This window comes from Hypanus sabinus, chromosome 4 (assembly GCF_030144855.1).
Source record: "Hypanus sabinus isolate sHypSab1 chromosome 4, sHypSab1.hap1, whole genome shotgun sequence".
Classification (NCBI taxonomy): Eukaryota; Metazoa; Chordata; class Chondrichthyes; order Myliobatiformes; family Dasyatidae; genus Hypanus; species Hypanus sabinus.
Genome location: NC_082709.1, coordinates 71,045,513 through 71,061,631, shown reverse-complemented (window position 1 = coordinate 71,061,631; position 16,119 = coordinate 71,045,513). Strand labels below are relative to the sequence as shown.

General features: G+C 43.0%; 1 protein-coding gene across 9 annotated transcripts in view; it reads right to left on the bottom strand.

Annotated features, from left to right (window-relative positions):
* Positions 1-210: 210 nt before the first annotated feature.
* LOC132392867 (receptor tyrosine-protein kinase erbB-4-like) overlaps positions 211-16,119 on the bottom strand; it is a 942,732-nt gene continuing 926,823 nt past the window's right edge. For 8 of the 9 annotated variants that reach the window (XM_059967363.1, XM_059967364.1, XM_059967366.1 and 5 more), the window contains 2 exons: positions 13,391-13,480; positions 211-9,108 (listed from right to left, as the gene is read on the bottom strand). In XM_059967363.1, coding sequence (XP_059823346.1) covers positions 8,672-9,108; positions 13,391-13,480 — 527 coding nt within the window. In that variant the 3' untranslated portion in view covers positions 211-8,671. The remainder of the gene's footprint in view (positions 9,109-13,390; positions 13,481-16,119) is intronic. The other variant, XR_009511679.1, reaches the window with a different exon arrangement.

The following is a 16,119-nucleotide window of genomic DNA, read 5'->3' as shown; positions in this document are numbered from 1 at the left end:
TGTCATGATGTCAAAGCTAAGGGAGTACTGCTTATATGCAGCCTAAACTTGCTCATACATTATTATCTTTCTGCCTCAGATACGTGTTTGCATTTATATATTCCCCTTCCAATGTAATTGGACAGAATACAAGTGCTCACACAATTCCAACACTAGCTTTGATCTTTTATCTGTTATGATGATTCCACTGTTATAAGAACATCACAGACAGCATGGTTCACAGTTTATTTAAGTTTGTTTATATTAAATTAAAAATATATTTTTGACAGATTCATGTAACAAAAACGAAGAAGTCTTCAAATTGTACAGTATAGATGATGGCTGATTTGTGGTTTGCTGCAATATAACCAGTTTTACAGCATCATTTTACTTAAACACTCAAATAAAAGTTAGGAGGCAGGTTTGCAGTGCGAATGAGCACAGAAGAGACAAAGGGGAGGAATGAACGTTGCCATTTGAACGAAAAGAGCTTAAGAAGCTAAACTAGAGACTGAAGAGAATTATAGCTTCAAAGTTAGTTATTGGTTCTGTGAAGGTGAGTAATACAATTATTTGTCTTAAGCTGTGTTTCCAAAAGCTAATTAATCAGACAACAGACACGGAGCTAAGGCTTTCTATAGCTAAAGCCAAGCGCAAAATGTTAAAACACCACATTAACTAGTGCTGAACACATAATCATCAGCAGTTCTACAATGCTGTGAAGTTAAAAAAAGCCACAATCCAAATACATATATATACAAAACAACTCTAAAGGAACAAGTATGTCTCAAATAAAACAATTCCACAAATTAAAAGCAAGAGTCTCCCTTATTTACAAATGCATCTAGCCATTTCTTTAACAATCTATAAAAAATACTATTCACATTTTCCATGAATTCAGTATCAATATTTGCTCAAAGTTTCATTAATTAGTCAATTCTTTATCCTGCTGCACAACAAAGGCCGAGGGAACAAATGGTGACCTCATCAAAAAGAAATACCTTTTTACGAAGTGTAGCTATAGTGCTTTTTCACAATGCTGTGGCCATTCCAAAAATATATTTTATCTTTGGAATTTTCCATTCAAATTATCTTGAGTTAATTGTATACACACCAAGTGCAAAGCACCAAGTGATCTTCTCAAAGGATAAATATCGCAGACCAGATTGTTGTTTGTTAGTCACTTTGACCTGTTGGGAAATACTTCATGGACTGAGAAATAATGGGTTAGGAGCTAGGGCAGGATTTACAGCAGACAAAAGCTTTTTAAAACCAAGTCTCTGTGCATTAAAACAAACACAACACATGATCAAAACTACAGCAAATTCTCTTGATTACAGCAGGATTATTTCTTAGCAAACAAGTGAAGGTTAGTTTCATTGTGTACGTTTGTGCACAAAAGCAGCCCGCTCGCTCATGGTAACATGGTTGCCGCGTGATTCATGGGGGAATTGCCCAATCGTCTTCTTTAAGGTTTGGACCTGATATTTATTTGGAACTTTAAGGAGAATATGGAGGTTGAGAAGGAGGAGGTTTGAGTGGTGGGGCGACACAGTAGCCTAGCAGTTAGCACATTGTTTTACAGTGTCAGCGATCACCGATCGAGGTTCAATTCCCATCCACCGCCGTCTATAAGGAGCTAATATACCGTCCCCATGACTGCTTGGGTTTCCTCCCACATTCCAAATACATACAGTTAGGGTTAGGGAATTGTGCACACGTTACGTTAGTGCTGGAAGTGTGGCAACACTTGCCCAGCACAACCCTCGCTGATTTACAGTAATTTGATGCAAATGACACACTTTAATGTATGTTTTGATGCACATGTCACAAGTAAAGCTCATCTTTAATCTTTAAACAGCCATTCTTACTGATAAAGTGCTCTATTATAACTCCAAGTTACCTTAATTGGAAACTGGTTAAAGGTTTTAATAATTGTTTACTTGCAAGCCGCACTGACCAATCCTAACTTGGTAACTAAACACCAGAGTTGCCCACAGACAATATTTAAACAGGAAGGCAAAGTTTAATAAATTTAATTTCCAGTGTCTGATCCTCAAGCAAAGAGTTTGTGCATTAAAATAATTCACAAATTAATTAAACACAACAAGTTATGTGGAATCATCCATACCGGACATGCCCTCTTCTTGTTACTACCATTTGGGAGGAGGTACAGGTGCTTAAAGACCCACACTCGATGATTCAGGAACAGCTTCTTAGCGTCTATCATCAGATTTCTGAACGGTCCATGGACACCACCTCATTATTAATATTTTTGCATTATTTGTTTATTTGTGTAATTTTAATAACTCTACATCTTTTTATTGTAGTGCTGCTCAAAACATCAAATTGCATGTCAACTAAATCAGTGATAATGAATCTGTATCTGAATCACTAGCATTTAATGTATGTACCCCTTCACAACCAAAGACGGACAGCAGAAAGTTAGATCATGAGACTTATCTAGCAGCGAAGTCTATATAACCTGAATTCCACATGATTTTTTGTGTTTGTAACAATTAGGAAACTACTTAAAACAATATCTGGACACTGCAATAGATTTCAGTATTTGGGCAAATCACTCAGGCTTAAGATTTATTTCAACAACTTTAATAATAAAATAATGCTCTGCTTTTGAAAATCAAGAAATCTGTGTGGAGAAATTTTACACCTATTTCTTTAGTGTCTTAGCTTTGATAGGATTTTCATTCTTTTCTGGGATAAAACTTCCCGTTACTGATTTAGACAATACTATAGAGAGATATTGTTTGCACTGTCAGGCTGCATCTGCTGAGGGAAATGGGCATTCAACATTTCATGTCAAGATCCTTCATCTGGACTGAAAAATAGAGGGGAAATAGTCAAAATAATAAGGTAATAGAAAGTGTGGGGTAGAGATGGCAGGTGACAGGTGGATTCAGTTGAGGTGGGATGATCGGCAACAGTGAAGGCAAGTACTGAGGAAGGACATGTGGTTGTGGTAGCAAGTCTGGCTGAGGACATCAACTTTTCTTGATGTTCATTTGGCTGCCTGAAGTGACCACGATGCCAATAAACCATTTTCATTACTGAATAAGGGAAAGGAAGGCTTATTTTAGGTGTATCGGTTAACTTCTTGGCACTGCAATCAGTCCTTCCATGGCTCTTCAGGACTATGTCAGATGCTCTGACGTCATCATCCACCACTTTCTCCCTCACAGATGCTGCTCGGCCTGCTGCTCCTCCAGTGGACTGCTTGCAAATGCAAGAAGTTTTTAGCCGGTCATTTTATTGGGGCAGACGCAGACAGGTGACATGACTGGACCTGGATCTGCTTACGTTGGGAGGGTCACTGACAGCTCTTTCAGGCCCTCCTGCCTGCCTGCCTGGTCAGGATTGATATCTATTGGGCGGGCTGGCCACTGCAGTTGTCACGTACATCATGCCTACCCATCCGCTGGTTTCGATGGGTGAGTGCAATAAACGCTTACACAATAATGCAGCTGTTGAAAATGCAAGAAGGAAATTAATATTTTGCATTCTGATCACGGCTTATCTCGGCCCGAGGATGCCTCACAGTGACTTACTGTGAGATGAATCAAATATGCTCATGTTGACCAGGACTTTCATCCAGGCATCACAATGTTGAAAGCAGTGATTATCTGAAAGGCCAAGCTGTTCACATGAACACTGCTCACAAACTCTTCGCTATACATCAATGACATTCCTCTCTGGAATTAAATGTGCCTCTTGTAAATTGAATCTGAGAACTCACAGTAAAGTCAGGCTAAATGGTATATAAATTAAGGTCAAGCCGACAAAATGTTTCCGAACTCTGGGCAGTATGACTGATTATTGATAGTTCCAGGGAATTTTCAATTCTTTGAGGTTGGAGCTCAAAGATCAAGGAAGTCAGATTGCACTTTGGTGAACGGCTGCTGATGGAATGTTGATTAGGGGTGAAGGGTTATTGGAGGGGAATGCCACAGAGCCATAAAGCACAGAAATGGGCCTTTCAGCCCAAATGGTCCTTGCTGACAGGGATTTCTGCCTAAGCTAGTCCCTTTTGCCTGCACTTGGCCTATTTCCCCCTACATCTTTCATATCCATGCCCTCGTTCAAGCAGCCAGTGAATGTGTACCTGCCCTGCCAGTTTGTTCCAAAAACTTAGCACCCTCTGGGTAAAAAAATTGCCCCTCAGGTTCCTGCTAAATTTTCCCCTTCTCACTTTAAACCTCCAGCCTCTAGTTTGCGACTCCTCAACCCCAGGAAAAGGTCCGTGTATCTCTCATGATTTCTTACACCTCTCCTACACTCGAATGCTAGCAGTCCCAAGCTACTCATAACTCACTTCCCCAAATTCCAGCAACATCACTGCTTTATGAACGTCTGAGCTTTGGATATGCTTAACGACACAGGGTGTATACCTCCTTGAGCCTCAGCCTGGTCTCCTGCAAAGAGCTGCCAGGCTTTCTCTGACACTAAAGGACACGCCTCAGCTTTCCCCTCTCTCCTCAAACCTATGTCCTCTAGCTCTTGATTCTCAGGAAATCAAAAGCTACACTAACCATGCAGCACAGCTGGGTATCCTCCCCAATGGGCACAATAGGGGTAACAGAGGGAGTTTTTTAAAAAATGGATAGGATGAAGCAATCTTTGGTAGAAATAGGCAAGGCATAAATGGTCAGCATAGACGCGGTGGGCTGAGGGGTTCATTTCTGTGCTTTCAACCCTGTAATGGGGTGCTGCAAAGGGAAGGCAGGACTGGAAGATGAAGTGTGGTCTTCGTCTCATATGTAGACACCCACAGGCCAGGTGCTGGGAAGACCTTCTCCCTGGTTGGGGTTGGGGGTGGGGAGAAGGACCACAGAATACGACATGTAGGACTGAGATGAAGAGAATTTTCTTCATCCAGAGGGTTGTGGGGGCCAAGTTGACAAATATATGTAAGAATGGGTGAAAGGGAGAGGAAAGGAATATGGTATTGGGGTAGAGGGTCATCCAGGATGTATTGAATGGCAGAGATGATACTAAGGACTAATCAGTCCACTCCTTCTGCTGTTTCCTTCGTACCTGTGCCCAAACACACCGTGGTGATAAAAGTGGTCATCTGTAGCAAACAGAGCCACTGGAAAGCTGACAGGTGACAAGAGGTGTCACAATCTATTGACATATTGAGTGTTGGGAATGAAGATTACAATATGATCAGTCATTACCTTAAGGAATGGGGTAGCAGATCAAAGGGCTGAGTGGCCTTCAACATTGTGTATAAATTGAGAGCATGGAATTTTGACACAGTAATTTCCTAAATTTTATTGGTGCACTTACTAATGCTCACTTCTTCATGTCATTCAGGAGGCTACTTAACACATCGTATGCCTGTACTAGCTCTTTGAAAGTTCTGTCCAATAAACCTCACCGTGATCAGCTCTATCCCGATAAATCTGCAAAGCTTTCCAAACCTCAGTGAAAGCCAGTGTTATTGCCAGATATCCCTAGGTAAGGTTATAATTACAAAATTATCCAGAAGTAACATTTCTGCTGTCAGTTTCTGAATGACATGTTTCAATCACATGCCTCTGTGTTTATGATTGGATAGGAAAAAAGAACCAACACATCCTTTTGTGTCTGCAATTGCTGACAGTAATTTTATGACTTGTGCCAAGAAATGCCACTTACAATCTGAGACTGAAAACTCAAGGAGTTGGATCCATTTGCCAATGTTTCTGTAATTTCTCTGAGTTAGATCACGTTAGCAATCAATTCTGTGTCGATTAGTGCACGTTGGAATATTAGCCTCCATGTGACTCACCATAATGCAGTCAACATTTTCCCTGCAACAACCACGCACCCAGTGATGTCACCATATGTCACAGTTACCGAAATAACTGAATACATAAAGTGCAATTTTGTTCATCAGACTCAAGAAATGAGGAGCAAAACCCATGGAAAATCAGCTAAGAGAAGTGAATTTAAGAGTGACATTGATGTTTGACTCACAGATTCGGCCAGACGTATTTTTCTTTACTATGGGTACCTTTCTTGACTATTTCTCCTGTGCCTCAGTGCAAGATGCTAACATATCTGTTATCGTCCGAACCACACCTCACAGAGGCAAGGGACGTTCATTGAAGGGCCATTGATTGGGGCAATGGACAGAGAAGGGGGTGGTCATACACATATGGAGATGACAACACATCCTACCCTAGGATTTTCCTCACCTCTGTGGCTGCTCTGTAGTTGCCGATGGGGAAGATCTTTAAAATCTGTCCACCTTCCCAACAGTCAGCTTGAACACTACATGTGCTTTGTCGTGGTAGCCCATCAGATCCTGTGCAGCAATATGTGAAATGCTCTAGTCCAACTTTCAACTTCAACCCAATTTTGTAAATTCTTTCAGGAGATCCCAACGCTGTTAGTGCTCTTGGAGCTCATATCCAAAATGAGGTGTATGCACAAAGTCTTTGCCCGTCAGTGAAAACATGAGAGACTAGAGTTACTGGTATCTGGAACAACAAACAATCTCCTGGAGGAACTCAGTGTTAATCAGCATCTATCGGTCCTGATGTAGGATTTTGACACCGCCCCCCAAAAGAATTTAAAAATTGACAGCTCCTTTCCTTCCACAGGTGCTGCTCAACCCATTGACTTTGTCCAGCAGATCGCTTGCTTCCATCGTTCACTGTCGAACTGAACTTACAGGATTGCTCAATGTAGAGAGGTCTCCAGCTTTGAGTTTGACCCCTCATCGTTTTACTGTCTTTATAGGAGTCATACTTCATTACCAAGGCCACTGGTGTCCGAAAGCAAATCAAGCAGAAAACATCCAGCTGCTATATCACTTACTATTCCTCTACTAGTCCAATCAGATACAGAAATCTCATCAGCCCTGCTAAAGAAAATAGATCTTTTGTCTTTTGAGTATCCCCATTTCAACTTTCTGTGGAGGCCACGATTGTGCTTCAATGATTGCACTTCAATCGAAACACTTAACTGCAGGTTAAATAAGGTGTCAAGGCTAAGGGACAAAAAAAAAACTGAATCTCGAAAGTTAGCATTAAAAAAAGGAAAAATAAAATTCTTTCAAGTTCTTAACTATGAATTGTTGATGGAATTGACTGACCTAGATTGTAAATAGATGTTGTGTTTCTTTCTGTGTTCAACGCTTCCGCAGATAGCCTTTGGGAAAACTTGTAAGGTAATGTTTCCGGAGAGCAATGCTACAGAGCCAAGTAGTAATCATTCAAGTAATTTCCGATTAACCTTGTGGCTTTTGTAAAGAGCGAACAGCTATCCTTAACACTGCGGGGAAGGACACCTTGAGATACCAACACTTCATCATTTCCAGAGAGAGATATAAATGGGCTGATTAGCTGAGTTCACTGTCTTTCTGCGAAGATGTACAAGCCTGGGTGATGCTGAGAACCTCCGAGGTGCAATTGCCCGAGTCAGCCAGTGTGTGTCAACTGTGCTCCAGACTGGCCTGCTTTGTTGTCTGACTGAATTCAAACACAATGCAGATCGGTCAGATTCGACCTTTGGCCAACATCTTTGTAACTTGGGGCAGCCTGCCCCTGAACTCCAGTCCCGCTGAGCAAAAAAAGAAATACAATTAAGTAAGTGTTGCTCTAGTGACCCCAGTAATGCCCAAAAGAGCTTATGCCTCGAGTGCACGTGAAAGTAAAGCGACGTTGGATGAGGCCTATTAAAAGCAGCATAATCATGATATTTACAATATCAACTTTTAGTAATAGACACGATTGGCAGTGCTGATGTGTGCTTATCAAAGGCAAATAAACCCTTCCATTAATTTTTCAATTACAAAACCATCCCCCTCAATTTATAGTTAAGAATTAAGAATGGCCCTACTTTCCAAGGCTTCAAAAGTTACCTGCTATTAAACTATATTTAAGTACAAAAGAGAATTGAGAGGTCTGCTACATAATAAAGTCACCTTCAAAATGGAGCTTGCCGTAGTGTTCAGTTGAATAGCTAGTGTCTGCCGAAAGGGTCAATTGACAACAAGGCGTGCTTGCTACAGGTCCACCAGCCCAGGTGAGGCCCATCCAAGTTGGTTCCTGCACCCAGACTGAGTTTGGTAGGCTCATAGCATTTCACCTCATCTGCCAGTGATGGAAAAGCTCCCTGTACTGGGTGCTTGTCATTCTTGCCCCATTGACATTTTATACCTGGATAAGATAGTAGTTCAGAAAATCCAATTAGTGGGACCCCAAATCAAAAGTTCTGTACCTTAGTTTTACTGAGTGGCTGGGTTTGTGGATTTTTGTTCAAATTAGAAGTCTACATTTAATTGGACAAGCTTTCTTTAAGAATCAACTCTCGATGTTGTGTGCCGCACCCACCCTCCTCCCCATCACCGATCGACAGCCTATTGCACTCTCTTCCTTGACCGTAACCTTCCGATCTGTCTTGCCGAAGGTCTGCAGGAGAAGAGAATCCCAAAGATCTACATTTTTGGTACTTCCACAGCAATCCTTCAGTTTTTTTTCCTGTTTGTAACCATATTGCTTTGTAACGGGTACCAGTTAGAAAGATCGAATTGGACCAGGGCTGAATTCTAGCAATCCAACTCTCCTTCATTTCAGACAAAGTTTGCTAGTACTGTGACCTTGGACATTGTCCTTCCAGTCATTATTGAGGATAGCTGTTTGTAGTTTGACAAGGAGGTCCAGTGAAGCTGGGTTTCCGGAGGTTACACCACCGTATTACGCTGTCCATATGAAGGCAGCACTGTTCCTGGCTTCAGTGAGAACTCTGAGAGATATTCAGGGTTCTCTGCTACGATGGGTTTGATGCGTCCATTCTGCTTGTAAAAAAACTTTGTGCTGTACTCCTGCAGGTACTCAGGATTGTGCATGGTACCCTTGGACAGGTAACTGTGATTCCAGTAGTCAGGGTTATCAAAGGCCTTGTCAACATTTTCCGATATGGCAATCTTGTCCTGCAGGTACTCTGGGTTCTCAACCACATTGCCAAATGTGTTGAGATAGAGGGGTTCATTCACATACTCATCCTCCATGGTCTTTGACCCCTCTGGGACATTGTGGTACTCTGGGTTATCCAAGGCGTGGACGTCACCATTTTTCCGAAGCGTCACGAATGGGTTCTCCTCCACTTGGTTCAAGAACTCTGCAAAGTGATTAATGAAGCTGTTACACCTTTGCAATAGAGGAAAAGGAAGACTTGCAACCCTTTAACACCTTTCAAATCCCAAAACACCAGTGAATTGTCTGGACGAGTGCAGCTCCAACAAAGTTCTTAAGGCACATCGTCACCTAGAACAAAGTAGTCTGCCTCAGTGACATCTCCCCCCCAACCCCAATTCATTACCCTGAGCAGCAAGTATCATTGACATGAACTGCCAGAAAAAATGGTTGAGGCAGCCACATTTAAAAGTTATCTGTAGGCAACATGGATAAGATGGGCTGAACACCATGAGACACAGGAGCAGAACTAGGCCGTTTGGCCCATCGAGTCTGCTCTGCCATTTGACAATGGCTGATTTACTATCCGTCCCCAACCCATTCTCCTGCCTTCTCCTTGTAATATTTGACACCCTTACTGATGAAGAACCCATCAACCTCTGCCTGCTTCCCTGCTGTATGACCCTAGATAATGGGTTGCAGATATTCACCCTGGCTACTCTTCCAGCATGTCCCAAACCTGTGCCTTCTGCTGCCAGGAACAGGACAGCATCACCACCTGGAGCTTTCCCTCTAGGCCACACACCATCCTGGTTTGGAAATCAATCACAGTTACTGGGTCTAATCCTGGAACTCCCTCCCCAACAGCATTAAGGGAGCACCTTCACCAGAAGGATGGCAGTGGTTCAAGAAGGGGCCTAACCCCACCTTCTCAAGGGTCTCAGGGCTGGACAATAAATGCTGGCTCAGCCATCACTGCCAGCATGCCATAGACAAAATGCGATAATGCAGCTGGCTGGCTGGCCGTCTGGTTTTTCCATTGGCTCTGAATTTGGGAGAGGCGCATACTGTTCTCAGTTGAGGGGCTTGGACACACTTCACAATGGCAAAAACTGAGACACCAGAGAACTGAGTAGAACAATGTCTGTAGCTGGGAGGTCCAGCGTAGCCCCATTCATCTGAATGGAGTCACTGACCTTCATTTGAATGGCAAGTAAAATGGAGTGCGTTGCCCTGTTCCAATTTTAATTGGTATTATTATTTTTGATTTATTCAGTTATTGAATGTGAATTTAAATTAACATCTTACTTTTAAATTTATGTATATGCTGTATATGTATTTAAAGGTAAAATGTATTCAACCATCTCTTAATATCTTTGGTGATGAAAGCTTTGATCTTTGGCAAGGTGGTTCGGGTGGATCTTGAGCCTTCATCATCTGAGACCTAGTTGCCACCACTGTCTTCACAGAGCGGTTGAGCCATCAAGGCCAGCAGGAACGTGTGACCCATGGGGGACAGAAATGGCCGGTGCAATCTCGGGTATCCATGGAAACAGCAATCAAACCAGGAGCTCTGCAGTGTACTGGGGATGAGGAATGTAGTGACTGGCAGGGAGTCGTCACAATCTGGTGGGAGTGTGGGTCTAGAAGACAGCTTGGAGTGCCAGAAGACAGATGGATTTGGAGGCAAGGGCACAGATTTTATGTGTTGTTGGCCAGTGACCCCATGCGTAATGGGTGGCCGGGCATGACGTGAGTTGGGACAAAGGCAGCTGAGATTTGGAGCACTGGTCACTCAGGAGAGAACCAGAATTGGTAAACATAGCAGAGACCGAGGTGCCAGAAGCTGTCGAGTAGGTGTACTTGGCAGTGCCAAAGCTATATGTCTCATTGGGGTCAAATACAGCAGCGAGGGTGTCAGCCGGCCATCTCAGTCTCATCATGACACCAAGGAAAAGCATGCTGGGAGTTTGTGGCAGAGAGAGAAACTACACCTTGCACCTTTCTAATGTTAAACTAGAAAGTTTCTAATCTTCTGGGATTGGATGGTGGGCTGGTGAAGGGAATGAAAATTCATATCCAACCAGCAGCTAGGTCCTCTACACACATCCTAATGTCACCAAACCTTTCCCTCCCCCAACTCCACAATAACTTTTGTTCTATTTGTCTCAATCACTCTTCATGGAAGCAGGATGCACAGCTGAAACTCTCCGAGCAATGCAGTATCTCCTGAAACTCTCTTGTTTATTGATGACCTGGCACTGGGCTCGTCCAGTGGTGACCACAGCCTTTCCAAGCTGTCCTTCCAAATGCCATTGAGCTGGGTTCTTCCTTAGCACCTGTAGTACATTCTATCTATGCCCAGGACAGAGAGCTGGATGGGATAATCCATACCCAATATGCCCCGAATCCTCAGTGGAAACTATGAAGGAAACTCTAAAAGTTCTGGACAGGAGCTCAAGCTGGGGCTTAACTTCTGCTGGGGCCTGGGAAATGTGTGCTGTATCTTTAAATATATCTGAAGTTCGTAAACTCTTTCATTAACCCTTTCATTACTGGAAATTAATAAATAATTTCAATGATAATAAATTGAAAACTTATTAAATGCATTGAGATAAGCGAGAAGGAAGTCTACCTCTCAACTTATACTGATGTTGATATGTCTATTTTGTTGTTTGTTTTTGTGAACATGCTTGTTATGTATAATTTATCCAAATTTAAATAATAAGTTTAAAAGATGATGAATGGTATCGATCATGTGGATAATCAGAGGCTTTTTCCCAGGGCTGAAATGATTGCCACAAGAGGACATAGGTTTAAGGTGCTGGGGAGTAGGTACAGAGGAGATGTCAGGGGTAAGTTTTTTACTCAGAGAGTGGTGAGTGCATGGAATGGCTGCCGGCAACAGTGGTGGAGGCGGATACGATAGGGTCTTTTAAGAGACTTTTGGATAGGTACATGGAGCTTAGAAAAATAGAGGGCTATGGTAATTTCTAAGGTAGAGATATGTTCGGCACAATTTTGTAGGCCGAAGAGCCTGTATTGTGCTGTAGTGTTTCTATGTTTCTAATTTAGGTTCATATTAACTTGTGTTTTTCCTCGACTTGTACAACACTGCTCCTGCAAGAAGCTCATTTTCCTGCCACTTATCCCCTGAGTGTTTGCATCTAGGACAATAAATGTGAACTTGAACCTCACAAAGGATTACATCAGATAGGCAGCACAGAAACGAACCATTTGGAGCACCTCGCATATATGTTCCTGTTGAACCTCCTCCCTCTGTCTCCATCAATCTCACCCTCATGTTGCTCGTCTTCCTCCTCGCTTTTGGGTCGGGAATTTTCTCTTGAATTCTCTCCAAAGTGAAACGATTGTCCCTATGCACACTTGCTCAAAACTTTTAATCATTGTAAGGACCTCAGCCCCCCTCCAAGTCCACACACTTTTTCCCCAATATGTCGACCGTACGTTCTGAACTCCCCTTTCCCCCTCAGGTTTCAGTTGTGAGCCCACGTTTGAGTGAACGAGGCTCCTGATGCTAATGCCTGGTCAGTTCAGTTCAGCTCAGGTTCACAGAGATGGATTCAACAGTCCATTGCTGGGGAAACCCTGAAAACAGGGACACTCCACACAGAGTCCACAGATAAAGCAGAGCAATGGATGTGCCAAGAGTTGTCCCTCCCTCAAATCTATCCAAAATCTTCATGGGCTGGCATACACCTGGAACTCTCTCCAGCAGAGAGGTAGGTGTGGGGTGCAGGGAGATGCCGGGGTTTCAGAGAGTGTGACTTTAAAGACCTTACTTTTCTGCAGGTGGGAGAACTCTCAGCCTGCTCCACTTCTGCTAGGTCTCTTAAGTAATGTATCTGCCTCCACCACCACCCTTGGCAGGATGTTCCATGCACCCACCACACTGTGTAAAAAACCGCCCTCTGACATTCCCCCCCAATACTTTCCAACAAACACCTCCAAATTATGCCCTCTCATATTAGCCAACTCTACCCAAGAAAAAGGGCACTGGTTGCCCACTCTGCCTATGCCTCTTATTATCTTATACACCTCTATCAAGTCACCACTCAACCTCCTTTGCTCAGCATGGACATCCTGGACTAAAAGGTCTGTTCTATATTTCTATACTGTGTGACTTCAGTACTGAGCACAGTATTGAGGGTGTGATTTCAACAGACTTCTGCTTAAATCCAATATCAAATTCCTTTTGGATTCTTGCATGGAAGCATCATGCTTTGTATGTTGTCAGGATCTGAATCCCCAGATCACTCCCTTGATAATGAACAGACTGCAGTTATTTCAGAGATTTTTTACAAAGTTACGGAAACATCACTGACAAATTCTGCTTTTTCATGAAATTGTAGAAGAACAGGGGGAGGCTATTTGGTCAGTCAGTTTGTCTGTGTTGGCTCCTAATACAAAAAGGTGAACATACACTTGAAGTTACAATTTCAAAGGTTTTGGAGCATCTTACTAACCTGCACGAGATAGTTTGGCCTTGGGATCTAACTTGGAAGGCCTCGCCAGTGTTCGGTCCTCTTGGATGGATCCCACTCGCTCACAAACCACTGGAAAAAGGATGAACGTGATAAGGATGCAGAGTCCTTGCTGGTCACCAGAACTAACAAGCTTAGTTACTCCTAGAACCATAGAACCATATGACATTACAGCACAGAAACAGGCCTTTTGGCCCTTCTTGGCTGTCCTGAACCATTTTTCTGCCTAGTTCCACTGACCTGCACCTGTGCCATATCCCTCCAAACCCCTCTCATCCATATACCCGTCCAAGTTTTTCTTAAATGTCAAAAATGAGCCCGTATTCACCATTTCATCTGGCAGCTCATTCTACACTCCCACCACTCTCTGCCTGAAGAAGCCCCCCCCAATGTTCCCTTTGAACGTTTCACCCTTCACCCTTAACCCATGACCTCTGGTTTTCTCCCCCAGCCTCAGTGGAAAAAGCCTGCTTGCATTCACTCTATCAATACCCATCATACTTTTATACACCTCTATCAAATCACCCCTCATTCTCCTACTCTCCAGGGAATAAAGTCCTAACCTATTCAACCTTTCTCTGTAACTCAGTTTTTCAAGTCCCAGCAACATCCTTGTAAACCTTCTCTGCACTCTTTCAACCTTGTTAATATCCTTCCTGTAATTAGGTGACCAAAACTGCACACAATACTCCAAATTCGGTCTCACCAATGTCTTATACAACCTCACCATTACATTCCAACTTAATACTTTGATTTATAAAGGCCAATATACCAAAAGCTCTCTTTACAACCCAATCTACTTGTGACGCCACTTTTAGGGAATTATGTATCTGTACTCCCAGATCCCTCTGTTCTACTGCACTCCTCAGTGTCCTACCATCTACCTTTTATGTTCTATCTTGGTTCGACCTTCCGAAGTGCAATACCTCACATTTGTCTGCATTAGACTCCATCTGCCATTTTTCAGCCCATTCCTCCAACTGGTCCAAATCCCTCTGCAAGCTTTGAAAACCTTCCTCACTGTCCACTACACCTCCAATCTTTCTGTCATCAGCAAATTTGCTGATCCAATTTGCCACATTATCATCCAGATCATTGATATAGATGACAAATAACAATGGACCCAGCACAACCGACCCCTGTGGCACACCACTAGTCACAGGCCTCCACTCAGAGAAGCAATCCTCCACTACCACTCTCTGGCTTCTCCCATTGAGCCAATGTCTAATCCAATTTACTACCTCTCCATGTATACCTAGTGACTGAATCTTCCTAACTAACCCCATGCAGGACCTTGTCAAAGGCCTTACTGAAGTCCACGTATACAACATCCACTGCCTTCCCTTCATCCACTTTCCTATCAACTTCCTCGAAAAACTCCTGGGTTTATATTTTTCACTAAACCCCTTACATAACAACTATTTAAATATTAATTGCAACTGCCCAGGTGTTTCACAAGTAGTTGAGAGACACAGTGTGACACTGTGCCAGAGAAGGGTTCAGAAAACAGGTCACCTAGTACACTGATTTTACTGAGCATTTTAGTGGAGGAGAACGAGTGGTAGAGGCAGTGAGTTTCATGGAAGGAATTCCAGGTGTTACGATTATGCACTGCCTCCATTTGACAATCACGAAGACCGATTAGTAGAGAGAGACTGCAGAGCAACCCTTTCCAAAGTAACATCACGCCCTCTTCAACAGTGGATGCACCTAACTAACTTTGAATGTTTTGTCAATTACTTAGCACATCAATGCCAAACAAGGAAAGGTAAAGATACAGGCAAACTTCTGAGTACCTGAGAGATCAGGGAGAAACAAATAAGTGAGTTTGTGGACTTAAAGCTGTACTGAGTTCTAAATGTTGTGGATGAAGGGGTTAAACTATGAGGAGAGATTGAGTCACCTGGGTCTATACTCTCTGGAGTTCAAAAGAATGAGAGGGGATCTTATAGAAACATACAAAATTTTGAAAGGGATAGATAAGATAGAAGTAGGAAAGTTGTTTCCATTGGTAGGTGAGACTAGAACTAGGGTACATTGCCTCAAGGTTCAGGGAAGAAGATTTAGGATGGAGATGAGGAGAAACTGTTTTTCCCAGAGAGTGGTGAATCTGTGGAATTCTCTGCCCAGGGAAGCAGTTCAGGCTTCTTCACTAAATATATTTAAGAAACAGTTTTGATATGTTTTTACATAGTAAGGGAATTAAGGGTTATGGGGAAAAGGAAGGTAGATGGAGCTGAGTTGATGGACAGATCAGCCAACATCCTATTGAATGGTGGGACAGGCTCAATGGACCGGATGGCCTACTCCTGATCCTATATCTTTTGTTCTTACGTTCCTTCTCCATTTCTCAGCTACAGAACTTGACAACAACTTTTGCAAGATGTGGTCATCTCATCAATTTAGCTGATAACTCCCAGCCCTCAACTCGGGAGCGGCACAGAACTAATAGCATGGAAGGTTAGGTTTACGTGCCATTAAGGATCATCATGGTAACAAAGCAGTTGGTGCAACGCAATTACAGCACCAGTGACCCAGGTTCAATTCCTGCTGCTGTCTGTTGAGGAATTAGTACGTTCTCCCTGTGATTGCCTGGGAATCCTCTATGTGCATTAGCTTCCTCCCATGTTCTAAAGATGCGCAGGTTAGCTGGCTCATTGGTCACATGGGTGTGATTGGGACATGGGTGTGATTGGGCAACAGAGGCTCAT